A 20,762-nucleotide genomic window follows, 5' to 3' on the forward strand; every position below is an offset into this window, starting at 1 on the left:
AGGGACTTCGCTTAGCGAATGTTACTTATTTACTAATTATTCTTCATGTTGCAAAATCTATTAAAAAATAAAATTATTAAATATTAGTTTTTGTTATGAGTAAAGTTATCAATAACATTGAAAGTATTAGTTGAAATAGTTTTCACAATTTGAGAAGACGAGATAAAATCGATATTCCAGTGTTTTATTTAAAAGCTGACACTACGTAAACAATACGTAAGTACTTGAATTAAAAGTTGCTCGCCTTCAAAGGTGTAATCTGAAAGGTTATTCACCGGTTTTAATTTAATTTTGTAGTAAAGCTAACATAATAATATCAAAATAACTTTTTTAATGTTTATTATATCTATCATATTCATCAGCTTCGAGCCCCACCGATGGGCTCGGAGCCTAACTAAGTCAGGGGTGACTAGGCCATAGTCAGCCACGCTGGCCCAGTGCGGGTTGGTTGACTTCACTTTGAATTTATTCTCAGATATGAGCAAATTCCATTACATTGTTTTAGTTAACGGTAAGAAAATAAATGTACATATGTAAATAGAAAATCGAGAAACGGAAATGGCGGTATTCGAACCCAGGACCTGCAGATTATAAGTCAAGTGCTGACTTCTGAGCCACCGACGCTCTAAACATTAATAGGTACACGAAATAATAATCTTTCAATATGTTTGACATTGGTACTGAACTAAACCAGGCCTCAGTACCGTTTACTTACAATTTTGAGTAAAAAGTTGATCTAATAAAATATAAAAATTATATTAAAGTTAAATGTTTTAATTGAAGAAAAACAATTTCTCAAAAAAATTTAATATCGTTTTCGCTTCTTTCTTTTTTGTTTCCGCGGTTTTATTTATAGTAATAATTAGTTGGACAAGATACTTATATAGTTTAGGCCAAAGGAGCAATACCTAAATATAAATTGATTGCTTTGACCCTTGTATTGACAAATATTTATGTCTTTGTTGTTTGTTATTATAAATTATATACAAAGAAAACGTGGCCATTTTATCCATTTAATTTCAACCCATCATGTATTAGTTTTAGTTAATTTGTATGTTATACAATCCTAGTATATTATCCAAGAAACCCATATAAGTAGTTTTATTTACACCTTGTTATCTGTATGTCTGTGCCATTCGTATGTAATAACGACCTCAACGATAAGTACAGATGTGTCCTTAACTAAACAGAATTGAATAAAAAAATATATAATTACATTTCTATATTATTAAATATCACCTCAAAAGTAAATTAATTATATTTAATTAACAAACATGTTTTCTAAACAATATAACAAAAACTTATAGTTAAATATGACTCTAGTCTTATTATATATTTTAACAAAAATTGAAAATATATTCATCTTACTATATATATATTTAAGTTTTGTCTATTTTTTGGCAATAATGTATTGCAATATATTAACATACTAGTTAATAAATTATTCATAACTGGTTTTACGTAAGCACTGATAAGGATAACTATCCATTAAATTAAGTACAGCAAAGCAATAAACAAAAATACAAGTATTTTTATGTGTCCCAAAGACATTGTTGCACCGCTGTAAGTGCGATCGTTAACGTAGTACAAAACTTTATCACAATCCACTATATAGTTTGTCACCCCTTCTCTACTGTACATTATAACTTTACACAACGCCTTTTGAGTCACATATATCCTCAAACGGGTGATAGGATCCAGCACTGTGGTCATCTTCCAATCCTTTATATTCTGATCTTTATCCGGAAATCTAAACATTACGTCCTCAATGGGTAAAGGATCTTCATTCCACAGGCTAACGTCAACGTCGTCTTCTGTTATTTTCCTCGAGTTGTAATCATGGATGTACTTACGAAGAAACGCTTGCGCTATAGTACAATATATAGCAACAGTTTCTATAACATCCTCGTCTTCGATTCGTAACCAGCACTGAGTCGCTCGATCGTTTCGATTCGGCAAATCGAACGGCACTGGAAATACGATGTAGGGTTTCGTAGTTTTTACAATTTCCTTACACGTAACCGTTGATATTAAAAGAACTTTAAAAAGTAATGTGAGCAACATTTTATATGTGCAGCTGTGATGACATCATGATCGGAACTAAACGATAGCCGTGACTATTCTATGCCACTACCGCAAAGACAGACGAGTTCAGTCGACCTTCACATCGGCAATTACACCTGGATACAGATACCTTGTTGCGGATTAACAACTTATTGTTTAGATTTTAAGATACGCCTTTGAATAGAAGAATCTACATTAGAATAAGGCGTATGCTATTGTTCGTTTCTTATGAACGCACTGGAAATAAAGAGGATTTTAGAAGGTAGATAAAATAAATATACTTACGAACAAAATATACATCGCGATTTTCGATTAAAGTCTCGGCCATGTTGAAAATAAAATGATATAATTAATAACACTTTTTATAAGAGATGAGAAAGAGAAGAGAGCAAATTTAATTTGAACCTCGATAGCTAGGACACTAATACACAGACCATAATTATTTTAAGGAAATAAACGTATTTTACGTTATTCACTTCCGATTATATCGCGAGTCATTTTCCGTATAAACAACCTACATTTATCTTGTGGGCTTTTAAACTTAATATATAGTAGATACATGAATGTATTCACTTACACAATAAGGTATAAACATTTTCTTTAGCTTATTTATAACTAGAAGTTGCCCGCGCGGAATTAAAAAAGTCTAGTAATTTTAGCCAACATCATCCGGGGATCCCAATAGTGGAAGATATTTTTTAAATCTATTTAGTAATTTCGGTTCCTATTCAATGCAAACAAGCAATCAAATCTTTCCTGTTTATAATATTAGTATAGACAATGTACAACAGTCTACTCCAATGCTTACTTCTACTGTTCGATTATTGTCCACACATTTTGAGCAACTGAGCCAGATGGTATGTCAATTCCACCAAGGTCACAGACTTCTAAAGACTTAGTCGAAGCTGAAACCTCTCGACATCTCACTGATGTCAGCTTCGTATTCATTTTTGCAGTCTCATAGTTAGCACTGATGATTTCATTCAATCGGTCTAGTTTTATTACCTACTAATTATTTCTTATTTACGAGTAAGATTGTTCTGAATTGTTTAAGATATAGAAATATTTCAACGATTAAACACATTATTAATCTCAAAAACAGAAAATTTTCTAAGGGGAATCCTATGGCAATGACACGGTTGACACGGTTTACAAACTTCGTTGAATCCAGTCCCACTATTTAGGAAGCGTTCAGTTATTTACATGCATTAAATTCACTCTTATTATCTAAGTTCTTGTGTTACGTTACGTATACTATGTCGGATTGCGTTAAAATAAATGTTATTAAATTTGGAATACTTATATGAAATATGTCTAATAGTCACAATTGTAGCCAGAGTAACATAAAATTATCTGAATATTAAGTTTACTTCACCTCTAACCTGTCTTTATCTGTGTTGTTCGAACGAATAAGAGGTCGCAAGAGTAGCAACTCGGTATTCCCGGCATCTTGCCTGTTGACGTCAGTCTCGTAAATAATTTAAACTGCAGATCATATAAAATCCAGTTTTCAATCTGGCTGGGGAGTGTTAACACGTCTCGTCATAATGACGAGTAGACTAATTTTATACCTCTTAATTGTTTGCGTGACAGCAAATCTCGTGTACTGCAGATTTGGATCTAGAAGTAGTGGAAGATCAAGGTCTAGTGGAAGCCATTCTTGGGGACGGAGTAGCAGTAGTCATTCAAGTTATAAACCCTCATCGAGTTCAAGCTCATGGAACAAGCCTAGCTATCCATCATCTTCATCGGGGTTATCTGGATCAGGATGGAGCAAGCCTAGCTATCCGTCATCTTCGTCAGGATTGTCCGGATCGGGTTGGAGCAAACCTAGCTACCCTTCATCTTCGTCAGGACTGTCTGGTTCAGGATGGAGCAAACCTAGCTACCCGTCATCCTCTTCAGGACTATCCGGATCTGGGTGGAGTAAACCCAGCTACCCAATATCATTATCGGGGTTATCCGGATCAAGTTGGAGTAAGCCAAGCTATCCGTCATCTTCATCAGGATTGTCCGGATCAGGATGGAGTAAGCCCAGTTACCCGTCATCTTCATCAGGATTGTCTGGTTCTGGCTTAAACAAACCAAGCTACCCATCGTCGTCATCAGGGCTGTCTGGGTCAGAGTCAAGTAAGCCGAATTACTTAACATCATTATCAGGTTTTAATTGGAACAACCCATTTAAACCGTCTTTATCTTTTAGGGCAACCTGGAACACGTCCTAATAAACCGAGCTACCCGTCTTCGTCAGGACTGTCTGGCGGTGGCTCAAGTAAACCCAGTTATCCTTCTTCATCGACTGGATTATCAGGTTCGGGATTACAAAAGCCAGGTTTAACTGGTACTGGGTCTCACAGTTATCCTCCATCAATCGGCGTGTCTGGCAGTGGAGGACCTAAACCACCGTCATATTCTGGAGTGCCTCTGCATCCCACGTCGAACGGCAACAATTTTAATAAGCCGTCATATGATACACCGTACCGTCGCGGTCATACCTACAATTCTCATTCTGGTTATGGAAGCCACAATGGAGGGTTTAGCAATACACATACGACTTATGTGCTGCCGCCAAATTATCATACCTATCCCCAGTATGTGTATGTAAATGAGTATCGAAATTCAGGAAGTCGGTATGGAGACATTTTGACGGGCCTCACTTTGTACAACTTGGGCCGATCCCATAGCCACCACTACCACGATCATTATTACTATGATGATTACTATGAAACAAGACGTCACACACCGAGTTACGCAGGAAACAGCTATGTGAACAATCAAATACCTCAACAAAAAGCATCATGCACTTTAAGAGTCAAGGAAAATGGAAGACTAGAAGTGTTAAAGATACCGTGTGAAATTGTTACAACATTCGTTGAAGATGGTAAACGTTCTAATTACACACAGACACAAACAAATACTACAGTTTGTTTTACTAATACAACTACTGTAACTGTTAATACTACAACAGCAACAGTGAACACAACAAATACCACATCTGCTGCTCCAAACAATTTGCTTAATATCACCACACCATTGCCTACTTTATTACATAATACAACAGAACAGATTAGAACAACACAAAATTTAACTGAAACAAATATTCAGAACATTACAGAAAGAACAACTGTTTCAAATATCACAGCACAGGAAAGTCAAAATGTAACAGTATCAGAGACTACCGAAACACAAAACGTCTCAGTAAAACCACTAAATACACAGAATGCCACATTAGATATTACTCAGCACAATAACGGAACCATACAAAATTTTATAAATAACATTACAACTGAAAGAATTTACCCAGCAACATTAGTGACAGAAATCAATAAGTCTGTTCAAGATAAACAGCAGAACACAACTACTATGGTGCCTATGACTGTAACTACGGTTAACTACACGACTTGCACTTCAGTCACAAACATGACCGACCCCCTTCAGGTTAAGGGCCCCCCAGTAAATGCAACGAACATGGAATGTGCAGTAGAAATTGTTACAAAGGAACATCTTATAAGAAACGAAGTTGACTGCAGTGTTCTTATGAAATATTCTCAGATGCCGGAAAGAGAAAAACCAAAAGAAAATAAAAGCAGTTTTTTGCCACCAAAGAGTAAAATAAAATCGTGGCTTGATAATCCTCCCTGGTGGTTGTCTATATTTATTGCAGTATAGGAGAAAATGTGCAAATTTATGGATGTGTTTTAAATAATGATTAAAGTACTTATGCTTATTAAGTTCCTATTATAGTCCAGTAGTACTTATACATATCAATGTGTATTCTGTGAATGTACCACTATGTGTAATAATAGTCTACAAATAGCAATGAATTATGTGAAACTATTATAAAAAGGGTTTCAAGTAAAAATAAATATATACATTGATAAAAAATCCTTCTCTTGTTTAAATTATTTGTTGTGTTTATTTACTGAATTTGATAAGGTAAGGAAACAGATAACAAGATAACAACTGACTTTGATGGCAGTCAAGAGAAAATGTAATACCTCAACCAAATTTTTCAAATGTAGAATAGCAAAAACAAAGGTGAATTTTCAGTATGTCGCAGAAGGCAATGCCAATTAATACAAATTCCTATTTTTGTGCCTGTTTTCTAGAGATACAAGTTAAGCATTCACATGTATATTTTTTGGTAAGTTGCTACATGGAATATTAGATATTTTAATTCAACACAGTAACCAAGAGTTCAAATAATGACAGTCCTCTTCAACATGTACTGGCTCAGTCTCTCTTAGCATTACAAGGCTAGACTTGACTAATAAATCAGATTAGAAAATTATAGGCCAAATTATTATACAATAATTTTAAGTGCTTTGGACTATATTTATCAAATTCTTCATACAAAATTGTGTTCAAATCCCATATCTTCTAAGGACTGTTACTTCCTTCATCAGTCATCTGAAAAGTAAACAAAAAAAAAAATGTTTACTTCACATACATTTTTAATAAACAAGTTTTTTTTAAATATTTCTGGAATGGTTTATAATGGTATGATAATGGAATGGTAATAGGTGTTTATTAAATGTAATTAATATAATTTAGACAATGTTTTAACAATGATGCCATATGTTTATTTACAAACCTACAGTTAAAGACATGTGTACTTTCATATATATAATAGTGAAGCAGTGTAGTGAGTAGGAAGGATATAAGGTTACTAGGTCGGTCAGCTTTGTACGGGAGAATTGTGCCCCGTGGTGCATTGTTGATGCCTAAAATGCCTGATTTATGCAGCATTTTGATGCCACTTTGAATAACAAACAAATCACACTTACCATGAAGTGTGGTTTGCTTCATTTTGTTTTTCCCTAAAATTTGTTTCGAGTGTTTCTAGTGGAGAAAGAATTACAATTTTGTTTTGATAAAGATGAAATTGTAATTTTTTTTAGCGTATCTAGCTAAATATAACACGGGTGTGAAATCCGGTTACAATTCTGCAGAGGTCCAATAAGATTTTGCCATAAATGTTCTTATTTCCATTTTCGCTACAGAATCTGCTAAACCTTAAACAGGGGATCTAATCAAACAGTATAGTAAGTATAATCTGGTAAAAGTGGATCTAATTATGCTCGTTTGCTCGTCGACATAAAATTGATTCAATTCAATTGCCAAGCAGTGGCGAGTAGCGACATAAAATTGAACGTTTGACAGTAACACTTAGTTGACATTGTCAGATTGAAAGTTTTTTTTTTTAACCACTGCTTGGAAATTGAATTGACTTGAAAGTTTTTTTTTTAACAAACAACATTTGAATTGAGAGTTACTACTTTGAGACAGGCTACTAGATTTTGGTAAAAACAAGTTGTTGGCTATTGCGTAAGACTTAGATCGCGTAAATAAAACCTGATTTTTAATTCGTTGTGAAATTATTGAGTCAGTCATGGCTGACATTATTCCCAAAAACAATATTCCTATAAATGGCAACACAGAAAAACACGACTCCACTGATCTCTATATATATGGATAAGTCGTTGCTTTAAAATTACAGCTTTTGCTTCGTTCCGACTAAAACGTACTTCACGAATTTCAAAAATGTTTAGAATTGACAATAACTTTCGATAAGTCACGGGATTGTGACTTGTCAGCAGTTCCAAATATTTTTGAAATTCGTTATGGAATCGCTTCAGACCGAATGACCTATTTCTAGGGGGGGGGGGGGTGAGGTGTTATTGTTACTGACATTTTTTTCTATCTCTATTATTGGTGCGAATCCTCACCACCGTCACCGACCGCGACCGACAAAATGGCGAAAATCAAATAGGCATAAAATTTCACGGCGTATAGCAAGTCTATTTATATAGAGGTTGGTGCATGAGTCACACGTTTGCGATTCTATATAAAAGCAACAATTGTTTTACCTACTCTTTGACACTGGTCATACGTTTCTTTTATTTCTACGTGTTTGCGGTTTGTGTGTGCTTTTATAGTTCGCAATTTGGCATTTTAACAGCTGACCAGTTTAATGCGCAGGAGTCTTTGTGTATAACGTGTTGTTTACGTAAAGATGGTGAAAGTTTTAAATCATAGTGACATGTTTAGATACTTTAAGATATTATTGTTTGCACTCATAGTGCTTAGTGTTACAGATTCAGTGAGGGCAAGAAAATTGTCGGGTTCTAGACACAGTTATCCGAAATCAGGGGGCCTTTCTGGCGGCGGCCATCATTATCCCAGTTCTGGTGGACTTTCTGGAAACAGTCACGGATATCCTTCATCCGGGGGTAGCCATGGTTATCCGTCTTCTGGGGGAAGTCATGGATATCCTTCATCTGGAGGTAGCCACGGATATCCATCATCTGGTGGGAGTCACGGTTATCCCGCATCAGGTGGTTTATCAGGATCTGGAAGTCACGGATATCCAGCAAACAAAGGGCTATCAGGATCAAATACTGGCCATACCACCAATGTACACTACCATTACAACTACAATCCACCACAAAGGATTTCTTATGCCCCAGCACATGGTGGCCCTCCAGTGAGTTACCCTGTCTATCGTGGCGCTCCGCCGACCTACGTTTACCAATATAAAGATTCGGGTAGCAAATACGGTACGTTGTTGGCCGGTTTGGCACTTCTTAACCTAGGAACTCTTGCAGGCGGACTCTATGCAAACAGACATTCCAGTTACAAACCACAGCCTGGCGAAATTTGTAAATTCGGAATTAGAAAAGACAACGGGGATTACGAAGAGACAAAAATCGACTGTAAACTAATAACAAGTTTTATATTTGAGGAAGAAGAGAAGAGACAGAGAGGTGTGCAGAATTCCACCGTCACGACTACAACCGTGACCAATACCACCATTGTAAACACTACTAATTTGGCAGAGGCTCCCCCTCAACCGCCCGTTGCTTTCCCACTTTACACGATGTTGCCCAATGGTACATTAGTACCCGTTAATGGAACAATGTTTAATGTAACCTCGGTGAATAATGCAACTAATGTTAACGACAGTGTGCCCGTGGGCAATGCAAACATGTCAACTGTGACGTCAGTGATGACGACGACAACGAATACAACGGTAACGAATGCGCTGGACGTAAAGGGAAAGCCGGTCGACGTCACGCCAACCATGAAGTGCTATGTCATCCGGAATTCCCCATCGTCGAACATGCGTCGCAGTGTCCCTTGCGGCCTGTTGCAAACCTACGCGGACCAATCAATAAAGAAGAACTCTGCATCAAATCATCTACCGTCCATGACAATTCTGAGTGTAGTTTTTGCTATTTTTATCTTGTACTAGTTATTTATTACCCTAGATATTAAGCTTCTAATTTGTTTTAATGTTTAAATCTTATTTGGCAAGTGTTATATTGAATTTAACTCCACTGTATTATTTGTTTTTGTTATAATTGCACGTAAAGTTTATCTTTATTTACTTGATTTAATTTTTTAAACCAGTTTTTCATTATTATAGAGTAATTTGTCTAGTTTGCCATTGTCATCAGCTGATTCAAAATTCATCCGCCGTAACACTACGTCTTCTTTCCCCATTTTCTCCTGTCCTTAGTCTACCCCACTGCCTTAAAATGACCGAAAATTATAATGTAAAGGACAATTTTTGTAATAGTTATCGATTATAATCACCAAGATCTAAGATCGTTTTTGAAGTTGTTTTTGTATTGTATATGTGATATTTATGTAAAGAGTATTTTTTTATTATTAAACTTTGTTTCAGACATGTTGTATTATAATTTTTAACGTTTTAAAATTAATTTCGTTATGGAAAACAAAAACTAGGAGAGTTATGTTGGTGATAATAAAGCACCACAAAAAACTAATACAAAACCTAAATGTTTTAGCTCACGTAACAAGCAATACGATTTACCTTGAAATTAACATGAAACCTTGCCTAGAATTATTTCTTTTGATTTTGCAAATCCTAGAGACGTGGATAATGAAAATATACTTTGTATAACTTAGTACTTTAGTGCAAAAGGATTCGAAAATTGATGCCACATTTATACAAGATGGCGGATAGTTGTCATACGTTTAGCCGCAACAAATTAATTAAATAGTTACATAAAGTGCGACCGTAAATTTATGTAAATTGGTCGGTCTGAACGTAATATCAATTCCCTGATGATTTTTACAACTAAACTTATTAACGGTAGTTTACACTTTATCGATTATGCAAAGCACGAAGTGTAACACGCTAACTTACCGTGGCCTATCCCTGTGTATTTTTGTCAAAAGCTTACTGATAGTATCTAATAGCGATAATAGTAATAGCTGCTCTTTCGACTTTTGCGTACTCTTCAGTAATTTAATCCATTCGAACTTCCTTTTTGTTTGCGCATATGTTTTTACAAAAGAAATGTATAGCTAGGTTATTGAGTAGTGTTTATTGGTATAAGAAATATAAATAAATTTAAATTTAACCTCTGACTTTATTACTTGTAGAAGAGAGAGTATAAAGAAGTGAAGATGACGTCGTAAGCAAACTTCGTGCTTTTTAAGTTTCTATACAAATTTGCATATGACTTACTTCTATAAGAATTTCTTTAATTATCATAATATAAAGATGTAGAATTAATGTAAAAACATATACTTTTCTTTAATACCCATTCACATTAATATTTGAATGGTTTATTAGTGACGAAATCTAGTTTAAAGACCACTGATGCACGACGAATTTAAAAATATGGCGTGTCGAAAATGAAATAAGGTAGGCGAGAAATAACACTTGTGTGCAGAATAACATTTGTACACTTGTAAAATTACTCCAATAATGATTGGTAAATAGATGGGTTCTATGTATAAGGGCCAAAGTAGCAAATTGATGCTCTTTACTTTTTCATGTTAAAAGTTACGTCTTTATCTAGTTAACAACCTACTCTAAACACAAATACACATTTACAGGTGTAAACGTGTTTTTTTGCTGAAATAAAAGGGCTTATGCAACATCTTTTCTTATATGGTTGAAACTTTGAGCCTCTACTGAATAGTTGTCAATTTGCACATTGGCCCTTATTCGTAGGTGCCATCGAAATGTTATATTTTGTCTGTGGTGAAATTGTAGCAGCAGCTTCGGTGACAAGTGCGATAATCGCCAGTAACATTCCAACGAGCATTGTTCTGACATAATAATAATGAGGTGTGTCAAATTCAGGTCAGGCGTCTCGTGTAATGAAATTCCTCCAGCCTGCTTAGTGCCTTTATGTTGTTGCGTTGGTTTCGTTAAATTATTACCATCAAGTCTTATGTTTTTAACAATTTTGTAACTTTAAATACAATATTGTTTGGGTACTAACACGTTAGATGCCGGAAGAGTACTGAGATGTGTCGGTCGTGGCATTTTTGTTAAAATAAATGTTTAAACAGACAGAAACATACATGTCTATGGATAAGACAAATAAAATGATTATCATCGCTTCAAATTTTAACCAAATACTAGTAGTGGTCGGCCATCGGATGAAATTCGACCGAATTCAAAATAAAATAATTTTATTATTATTTATTACTAAACTTAGCTTTATGCCCTTCTTTACATTAACTTCAACTGTGTCTTCAGTCAATATATAAGGATTCAAGAAAACTTAATCCTTACCAATAATAAGAATGCGAAATTAACTCTGGCTGTCTCGCTTTCACGCCAAAACTACTGAACCAGATTTGGTACACACATAGTCTAGTGTCTTGAGCCTGAGAAAGGACATAAGCTACTTTTTAACTCGAAAAAAGGGCTGTGAGGGGTTGAAAGTGGGTGTAGAAATTTGTATGAAAATATCGTTATTTTTATAGTCAGAGGCTTGGAACAACAATATTTGTTGGGTGCACAAATGGGCCGGGTCAACCGGTGCAATACCACGTCCACACAGAAGACAGGCGTGAAGTGGAAGCAATTCTGCGTTTCGTCTGATGAGTGTGGTCCCGGAGGCCTAATTTTAGTCCTCTTTCCCTTTTCTCCTTTTCTTTTCTAATATGAAAAGGATGGGAAGGGGAAGTGGATTTGGCGGAAGAGGGGACTCAAAGGAAGGGGAAATATTGTCTTTCTGTGCGTCCCCTTCTCCGTCGATTAAAGGTAGGCAACGCGTCTTTATTTGCGGATGTCTATGGGCAACGGTCGCCTCGCTATTTCGGCAAATTCAGGAGGCCGTTTGTTCGTTTGCCACCTTTTGATATAAAAAAAAAAACAATATTAAAACAAGGTATAATACATGAAAACGTGACGTAATAACACAAGTATTTGATAGATATAAATGTGTAATTTTAATATTAAGTGTCATTAATTACAGTCTGATTTAAATTAATTATTATAAATAACATTTATTTTAATGCAGTACGCTTCTATTGCTTAAGTAGTTGTGATGGGAAAACCGATTGTAAATCTTGTATTCATAAATCAAACCACACCTTGAATAAAATTAATCTTAACAAGATTTTTTAAGATCCAGTAGTGTTATAAGCGGGTTATTCATTGGCGAGCAAGACCGCTGGTCCGTAAACGACCCCGCGAGCCAAGTCTAAACCCCCAATGGAGCACTTAAAAATCAGCTGACTTAAAAAACCGGTGGACTGGCTCGCGGGCTCGTTGTATACGTTTGAAATTATACCTATATATTAATTGATATTCGATTCTCGACTACATTCACCAATGTAATATAATAATTGAGCTGTGTGATATGTACTTACATGTCGTACCCCGCATTCGTTGCAATGCCAAACCTCACAACATTCAAATAAACGTCACTTAATATGTTTAAGACGGAGGAAGGAAGTGGAAAAGGGGAGATGATGCAAGGGCACTGAGCACTAAAATTAATCTGTGAAACATACAATATTGCATATTGTATACGCCAATTTTTTAAGTTTTTGTATCCTAATATTTTCACATGAAGCGCCAATACCGTGATGGAAAAGAGTATGGACATCCGATAACGTCTTTCGAATCCCTAAAACTATATCCAGCACACAAGTCAGAGTTTATTTAGAGTGCTAAAAATTTAACGTTGCAAAAATACTTAAGAAAAATTCCGCAATCGTACTGTTGTTTTACAATTCGTTGCAATATATTATGGGTATCCATAAAGATTGCCACCTATTTTGGTATAGGTATACATCGCATAAGTTAAATATCCATCTCTCTCTCTGCCTAGCTCGTATCCCACATGGTGGTGAGGTCGGCAGTTTATATCCATGTCCATAAAACACGCTAAAATAATATTGTCTTTAATATTTTATTCAGTAAGTCTCGATTGACCTTGAATGGTAAAACACGTTGTACCTAGGTCTTTTCGATTTGTTTTCCTCGTATCTCTTATAACTTTTTGCTACTAAAGATTAAGATACGTAAATAGAGTTATTAATAGCTCATCAAAGCGATCACAGTTCTTTAATTTTTATTCAAATTTTTGTTTATTAAAATCTAACTCGAGCAGTAAAATACTTTGCGTGTGAAAAAATGGTTTTATAAAAAGGAGCTTCTATTGTTATAATGGACGTTGACCTCTGTGTCATTTTAGACGCCTGTTTTAATTTGCCATAGCGTGACAATGTAAACGGTTAAAATTATCGATTCTTATTTCATACCTTTAATGAGGTTAATATTAAACTCTTTTCGTAGTTCATTGCTGAAGCTTGAAGAAGAGGGAATTGTACCTTGTTCGAATCTAAACTTTTAACCATAGACAAACTGCTTATATAACGCTTAATCTCAATAATTCCAAAATATTTCTGGTCTAATATTTTTGAATAACTATATAACACTAGCTTTTACCCGCGACTCCGTCCGCGCGGAATAAAAAATAGAAAACGGGGTAAAAACTATCCTATGTCCGTTTCCTGGTTCTAAGCTTTTCAGTCAAATCGATTCAGCCGTTCTTGAGTTATAAATGGTGTAACTAACACAACTTTCTTTTATATATATAGATTATATACTCATATTTCAAAAATATCACTTCATTTTGTCTCACAACTTTCCCAAGATAACTAGTAAAGTGAAATGCAATGGCATAGTCGAGTATTGAATTTGATGATTTTCTGTTTACTTAATTTTGGCTTTGGATCGAAACGAAAGATAGTTGTAGGGTGCACAATGAATCTTGTTTTTTGTTGTCGATGGACTTATTAAAAAGTACATAAGTGTGACGATAGATAAAGCTGTCGTAACCGTGTTGTTTGAATTGGGTTTACTGATTACTTTTATCTGTGATAGCAAGAAGAGATTTCGTTATGCCACTTAGTTCATTAAACTTAGATGATAGTTGTAAGTTTATGCAGAAAAGGGATGTCTACAGCGTTCAGATTTTTACCCTGACAAAAGGGTAATGTTTTCCCTCGTATGTATGTGGGTTTGTGTGTATGTAAATATCTTTGCGGCGGCCTACAGCCTAAACGATTTTGACGAGTGAAGTGAATAGATTTAACCAGAGCTGGGCATTAACTCGTTAATCCGTTAATCGTTAATTAACGAAGTTAACATTTTGCTTAACGGATTAACTTTTAAGTTAACTTCAAAAAGTGTTAACGCTTTTGTTAACTTGCGTTAAACTCAACTTCCGTTAAAAAAAAGTCCGTTAATCGTTAAATTAAAAACTTGGAGACGGGCTGTCACTTTGTTTAAATTACGTGCCACGCCACACTCGTAAGTTCAACTATGTTGGGCGACTGTCGGCGACTCGAATGGTGAACGAACGAGTTGATAATTGATATATGTGAAGTTCGCATGCAACTGTGATGCATCAGAGCATCCGGGAAAGACGTGACCAACAGGACCAAAATCAAAAGAAGGTTCGAAATAGTATATTTCATTATGAGTATATAAAAGCAAGAGTATGTAATAGCCCACATTCCGAACGCTCTTCGTCCCTGCAATACCCTCCCATTATTTTTTTTTGAGCAACTGTATTAAAACACTTTTTTACTCGTGTTTTTCTTTAGCTTTTCCAAACTCGTGCGTTCTCTTTCCCAACTGTAAAAATGATGTCTATTAAAAAGAAAAAAACCAACCACGAAGTTTTTACAAAAAAAAAAATCATTGAAGTTTTTATGATTCATGCAAATAATTCTAAGAAGAAGCTCCTAATTTGTTACAATATCAGATTTAATGATTTGATTCAATGAATTAGGTTAGGTTTCATTTTATTTCAACTCATTAAATTTCATTTTCATTTCATATCAATAAAAATAATCTACTGAAGACTTGGTTGTTTGGGCATAGTTCCCTTTGCCTACCCAGAATGGATGAAGAACTTTTACGGTTGGCGCCATTTTTCAAACATTTAAGTTGGTTGAGTTTATTGTGTTTTTATTATTCTATTTAATTGCTTAATTTTTAGCAACTGTATTAAAAAAAGTTGTTTAGTACACGTGCGGAACTGTCATTAAAACTTGTTCCAAATGTCAACCCTCACCTTCGGCTGCGCCTCGGCTCGGGTAGACATTTGTCGGAACTCTTTGCAATGACAGCCTTTCCGCACTCGTAATGAAATATACTATAATGCATTCATACTTGTCTCTAATACTAATGTGTTATAGAATGTATAGTCAAATTACTATTTTAAACAAGTGTCGCCACAATAAGTGTGAAATTAGTATGTATAATTTTGGTATGGTTAACTGTTAACGATTAACTTTAACTTGCGTTAAATTTTCGAGAATTTAACGCTTTAACGATTAACGAAGTTAATTTTTTAATTAACGAATTAACGATTAACGAAGTTAACTTTTCGATTAACTGTGCCCACCTGTGGATTTAACAATTAAATTTGAATTAAAGCCAATTAAAATTACCATACCAATGGTTCCAGATAGAACATTGAATGCGGCCGTTAGTATAATAAGGATGTATGTAACAAAGTTTAGCAGTTCCACGTCAAAAAAGGGTTTTGCAGGGATAATATCTGCGTGCTGGGTGTTCGGTGCGGGCGTGGGTCTGCTGCCGCTATGCGGTTGGCACGCGGCGGTGGGCGCGGCACCTGGCTGCTACTTCGTCGAGGTCATGGACTACAACTACCTCGTATTCCTCTATTTCGCGACCATCGTCACCCCCAGCGTGTTACTCGCCGCTTTCTACGCGCATATCTATCGAGTTGTTGTCAAACAGGTAATTTCTAGCATTCCAGTGGCTTTCGATCTTTTAAGACAATAATTTATACATGTATCCGTTGACGAAACTAGGCGGAAATTGACGCAAAGTAGTGCAACTAAAAAAGAAAAATAGTTTCATTTTTTATCAGTGATACAAGTTAATGCGAAGAATTCAATTCTATTCAATCGCTCGTTTATGAGCCATAAATTATGGATCTACATTTGCGGATTGGGCCTATGTCAAATAAGTTAATGAATAGCTTGATTTACAGTATTATTTAAAATCAAATTTGAAATGTTTTAATTTATAATGCTAGGTTCTCTTAAAATGTTGGCTACTGAATCTAAATATTTTAAACAAACATGATGATTGTGGTGTCGTTCCTTTTAGAATATTTTTGTATTATATAAAACGCAATTTCATATGTAATATTTGGTACTTTTTACGGGTTTCAGATGAGTGCGGTGGTGACAGTGGAAGGCAGCCAGGGGCGCACGTCGGGCGGTACGATGCTGCGCGTGCTGGGAGCCGCGCAGAAGCGCGAGGTGAAGGCCACGCAAAACCTCGCCATCATCGTCTTCTTCTTCATCATCTGTTGGATCCCGCTTTATACGATCAACGCCATAAAGGCCTTCATGCCCGAACTGGACATTCCAAACCCCCTCACTTATTTCTGTATCATTTTCTCTCATCTCAATTCCGCCATCAATCCTTTGTTGTACGCGTATCATTTGAAAGACTTTAGGGCTGCGTTGAAGGGACTGATCTGTACTGTGTTAGGCCGAGGTGTACCGATACCAGCGGCATATAGACCTCCCGTGCCGATGAGAAGACCGGCTCTAGAAAGATGTAACGCTCTGAGAGAGAGACCGAGGGTATATGTCAATTCTCCAGTATGGCTGCGTCAGAGGGAAGCCGAAACTACCGTCATTGAAGACAAAAATAAGTCCAAAACGGTTACTACGCCTTTGGGTGCAGACACGGAACCGTTTCTAGACATGCACTTGGCTGACAGTTCAAGTGGACGGCATTCCCCTGAAGTTCGAGAAAACAATCTGTACCTCATAGACACTAATCCAGAGAGATGCCACAGCCCATACAAAAAAGTGGAGGAGTTTATACGGAGAGTGCGTAGCGTCGGCTCGGAGCACAGCTGACAGGATGACAACCGGGACTTCCCCGGATAGTAGATTTATGAAAAAAGCTTTAATTTATTTTATAAATGTAGCATTTCTAGATAAATGACACTATTGAATGTTGGTCACGTATTTATGAATATTTATATTTTTTATTTTGTTAAGCCTCTATTAAATGTTACGCTGGGTGTGCTTGTTGATATTCAAACGATACTGTCAATTACAGCTGTGAGCTGTGAGAGTAATGCTGTTATTAAATGTATTTGACATTTCAAGTTGTTTTCATTCTCATTTAACATATTTGACAATTAAGTCTTTTGGCATGGGCAGTAGTTTTTTTCAAAAAAAAAAAATAATAGATAATACCTACCTACTATATAGGGGAGCATTGTCGAACGATTTCATCTATACAATTTTATATGTTTCTTTTTTAAATTTCTTAAAAGTACAATTTTATCCTGTTATTTCCTTTTCATCATTAAATCAATCGACATTGTTACTCGGATATTGCAACCTTGGGTATGAATAACGTATGACATTGAAATAAATGTTTAATTCGAGAATAGCATAAATCGTATATCAGAGCAGTGCGCCATCTATTATACATATAGTACAACTTAGTCACGACATTCATTTATCTTTTTCTATTGATGGCAAAAGATGGCGGCAGTTTACCAATACTTAAATTTAATTTTACCATGAAGTAAATACCCGTAATTTCAGATAATTAAATCTGATTAAACCTATTAAAGACTGTATATTTCCAGAAACGTAAAAAATTTCATAAACTTTGAAGTCTCCTGGCGTCTAAACTAAGCAACCTTGGGATTACCTAGTCAAAATTTTGGTTAAAGAATCTGTAGTCTTGACACATGTTTCCGGACATCCTGTACAATTATTGTTACCGCCCACTTTAGGAATGACTTAATTTAAACCTCTAACAATTTGCATAATTATACAACAGCTTTCTTCATCTTGCTATTAAAATACGAATATGTTATTAAATTTTAATCGATTCTGGAAAAATTATTACTTCATTTTATATTTCACTTTTGAATAAAAGGTCTATCAAGATGGAAAATTTTATGAAAAAAGTAAAATGTAATTTAACTGAAAATTCACTCCAGAGTCTAATTTGGTTAATAAATCTTGTACCAAATATTTGTGGATTTTCGTATTTTAAGAGTAAGGTCGGAGGTAAGAATATAATATATTTTTTATACATTTTATATTTTGACTAGTTTCGAAGTGGATACATCAAATCAACTTTACAAGCAACAAACTTTAAAAGCTTAAGTGTAGCATTTAGGTTCAATTAATGGTCACTTTAACATTCAACACATTCCCTTAGTGTAGATTTATCAGTAAGGTTTCACAAAGGAACGTTGTTAGCGATCAATAAACGTAAAGAAGTCCGGTAGCAAGTTATCAACTGTTTACGGTAATAACGATCGTTTGAAATTGTTACAGCCACATTTTTTATTTTTGTCATTGCATCGACAAGTTATATTATCCTATTGGGCACTGTGGTTTATCAGATACGTTTCACTAATGGATATCTTGATACAGTGAAGAGTTATCTTAATATTTTAGTTTTTATGGTCGTATTCAATTCCTGGAGATGGTTATGGTTCGAAAGGTGAGAGCTCACGTTAATCTTTAGTCATAATCTTGAATGTATTTCTTAATTTATAAATAAATAAATAAGCTATGAATTGCAGATGTAATCTTTAGAGATAACTGCCTAGCGCCTTTTAGTACTATATAAATATATATTTTGTACCTTTATTCATCTTAATTTTTAATAAGGCACAATACACGTAAGTGAATAATTTAATTTTGTTCACTTTCAGAAAGGGATTAAGGAAAGTTTTGGAGCTTATAAAAAAGAACAATGATATGCCTATGCAATTCGATAGAAGCACCGAGAAATGTAAAAGAATATTTAAATACCTAAAATCGATTGTACTTATTTGCTATACCTTACATTTTATTAATGAAGTTCTTATTTACTTGCCAAAAAGGCTTGCTGAAACTGATGAGTTTTCGGTAGTTTCTTGTGTGGGTACGTGGTAAACAAATAATTATAAAAATCGATGGCTCTTAAATGACATTTTAAGAAGAGCCATTTTATTGTTAGAACTATTAATATCCCAAGAATGATGAACCAATGGCACGTGACAAAATATTTTGCGCACGTCACTAACCACGAAAAAACGCGAATAATCCCTACACTATGGAATATTGTCAATAATCTCAAAGCCAAATTATTTGATGGTGGTTTTTGACGGACCTAACAAAAGATTTCTTTAAAAAAATGGTATATTTAGGTTGGCCACCCCTGCTATATTTAGGCATATTTAGGTTAATAACTCTTTAGGAGAAAAAACAAAAAGCTATTTTGTTCAAAACACCAGTTATGTGTAGCTGTGTGATCATACATTGCTAAGTATGTTTTATTTTTTTCAGGATTGGAACCAATATCAGAAAGTCCAAACAAAGAAATATGTAAAACATTACTTACTATTCAGTTATGTGGAGCAATAGTTGTAGTAGTTTCCTATGATGTAACTTTTTTGTTCTTATTCGGGTACACAGCATCTATGTTTTCCATTCTTAAAGAGGAGATAATGTCTTTAGATGTCAGAGACGAGGATATGGAGAGACAGGAGGCTGCCGGGACTGTTGAAAACCGTGTGAAGAATATAGTGAATCGTCATTCTTTGACTTTACATACTGTTGAGAATATTCAAAATATATACAACTTTAGCATTGGAGTAAGCTTTGGAGAGGATGCCATTACAATGTGTTTATTTTTCGTGATGCCATTGAGCGTTAGTTTGAATTTTATTCCACTTTTAATACATGATTTTTTAACGTTTTTCCTATATTGTTATCAAGGACAGAAGATAACTACGGCGGCTGAACATTTTGAAATGGCAGTGTATTCTTGCGGGTGGGAGAATTTTGATGTTAAAGAACAGAAAATTATACTTACAATGTTGATACAATCACAAAGACCAGTGATAATAAACGCAGCATCTGTTGTTCCGATTTGTATCTATACATTTGCTTGCACAATGCAGAGCATTTATAAATTCGGTGCTGCATTCAAAAGTTAAAAAGTTATAGAGATGTATTCAAGCCACGATATAACAGTTAGAGATTATATTGTTAAAAGACAACTGATAATTTATGTATCCATTATGGACCTTTTGTCTAGATCTGTAGTTGTTGTTTAAACATTTGCACAGGATAATAAAGTATTTAATAAAATTAATATGATGTTGAATAATAAAAAGTCATACAATAACTCGATTAAGTTACAAATAGTTAAAATTAAAAAAGATAGTAATGATTTCTTTCATTTATACGCAATTACTGCATTAAATAGCGCACTGTCTTATAGTAGTAAAAAAAACAATAAAATTATTAATTCTGTCACGTTTTCTTTATTTACCATATAAATAATCGGAATCCTATAGAAAATTTTACGGCTTATAAATGAACATACACAT

The 20,762-nt window shown here is 34.9% G+C and overlaps 4 protein-coding genes across 5 annotated transcripts in view; all 4 read left to right on the forward strand.

Moving 5' to 3' along the window:
- Positions 1 to 17,416, forward strand: part of LOC106720317 (adenosine receptor A2b) — a 49,709-nt gene extending 32,293 nt beyond the window's left edge. The window contains exons 2-3 of the mRNA XM_014514940.2: positions 15,912 to 16,123; positions 16,564 to 17,416. Of these exons, the coding sequence (XP_014370426.1) occupies positions 15,912 to 16,123; positions 16,564 to 17,265 (914 nt within the window). The 3' untranslated portion in view covers positions 17,266 to 17,416. The remainder of the gene's footprint in view (positions 1 to 15,911; positions 16,124 to 16,563) is intronic.
- LOC106720316 lies at positions 3,442 to 5,841 on the forward strand. 2 transcript variants are annotated; one of them, XM_045686977.1, is made up of 2 exons: positions 3,442 to 4,224; positions 4,268 to 5,841. In XM_045686977.1, exons 1-2 carry the CDS (start codon positions 3,612 to 3,614, stop codon positions 5,731 to 5,733), a joined length of 2,079 nt encoding a protein of 692 aa, XP_045542933.1. In that variant the 5' UTR covers positions 3,442 to 3,611; the 3' UTR covers positions 5,734 to 5,841. The 2 variants fall into 2 exon arrangements, with proteins under 2 accessions (XP_045542933.1, XP_014370424.2); XM_014514938.2 differs by having other exon boundaries at positions 3,443 to 4,194.
- LOC106720318 lies at positions 7,937 to 9,338 on the forward strand. Its single transcript, XM_045686978.1, has one exon. The coding sequence runs from the start codon at positions 8,081 to 8,083 to the stop codon at positions 9,317 to 9,319; it is 1,239 nt and encodes a 412-aa protein (XP_045542934.1). The 5' UTR covers positions 7,937 to 8,080; the 3' UTR covers positions 9,320 to 9,338.
- A 526-nt stretch (positions 17,417 to 17,942) lies between the features above and the next one.
- LOC123723619 (odorant receptor 10a-like) lies at positions 17,943 to 20,366 on the forward strand. Its single transcript, XM_045686838.1, has 4 exons — positions 17,943 to 17,947; positions 18,749 to 18,883; positions 19,098 to 19,309; positions 19,714 to 20,366. Exons 1-4 carry the CDS (start codon positions 17,943 to 17,945, stop codon positions 20,364 to 20,366), a joined length of 1,005 nt encoding a protein of 334 aa, XP_045542794.1.
- Positions 20,367 to 20,762: the final 396 nt, after the last annotated feature.

Source organism: Papilio machaon, chromosome 4 (genome assembly GCF_912999745.1).
Source record: "Papilio machaon chromosome 4, ilPapMach1.1, whole genome shotgun sequence".
In the NCBI taxonomy this organism is placed as follows: Eukaryota; Metazoa; Arthropoda; class Insecta; order Lepidoptera; family Papilionidae; genus Papilio; species Papilio machaon.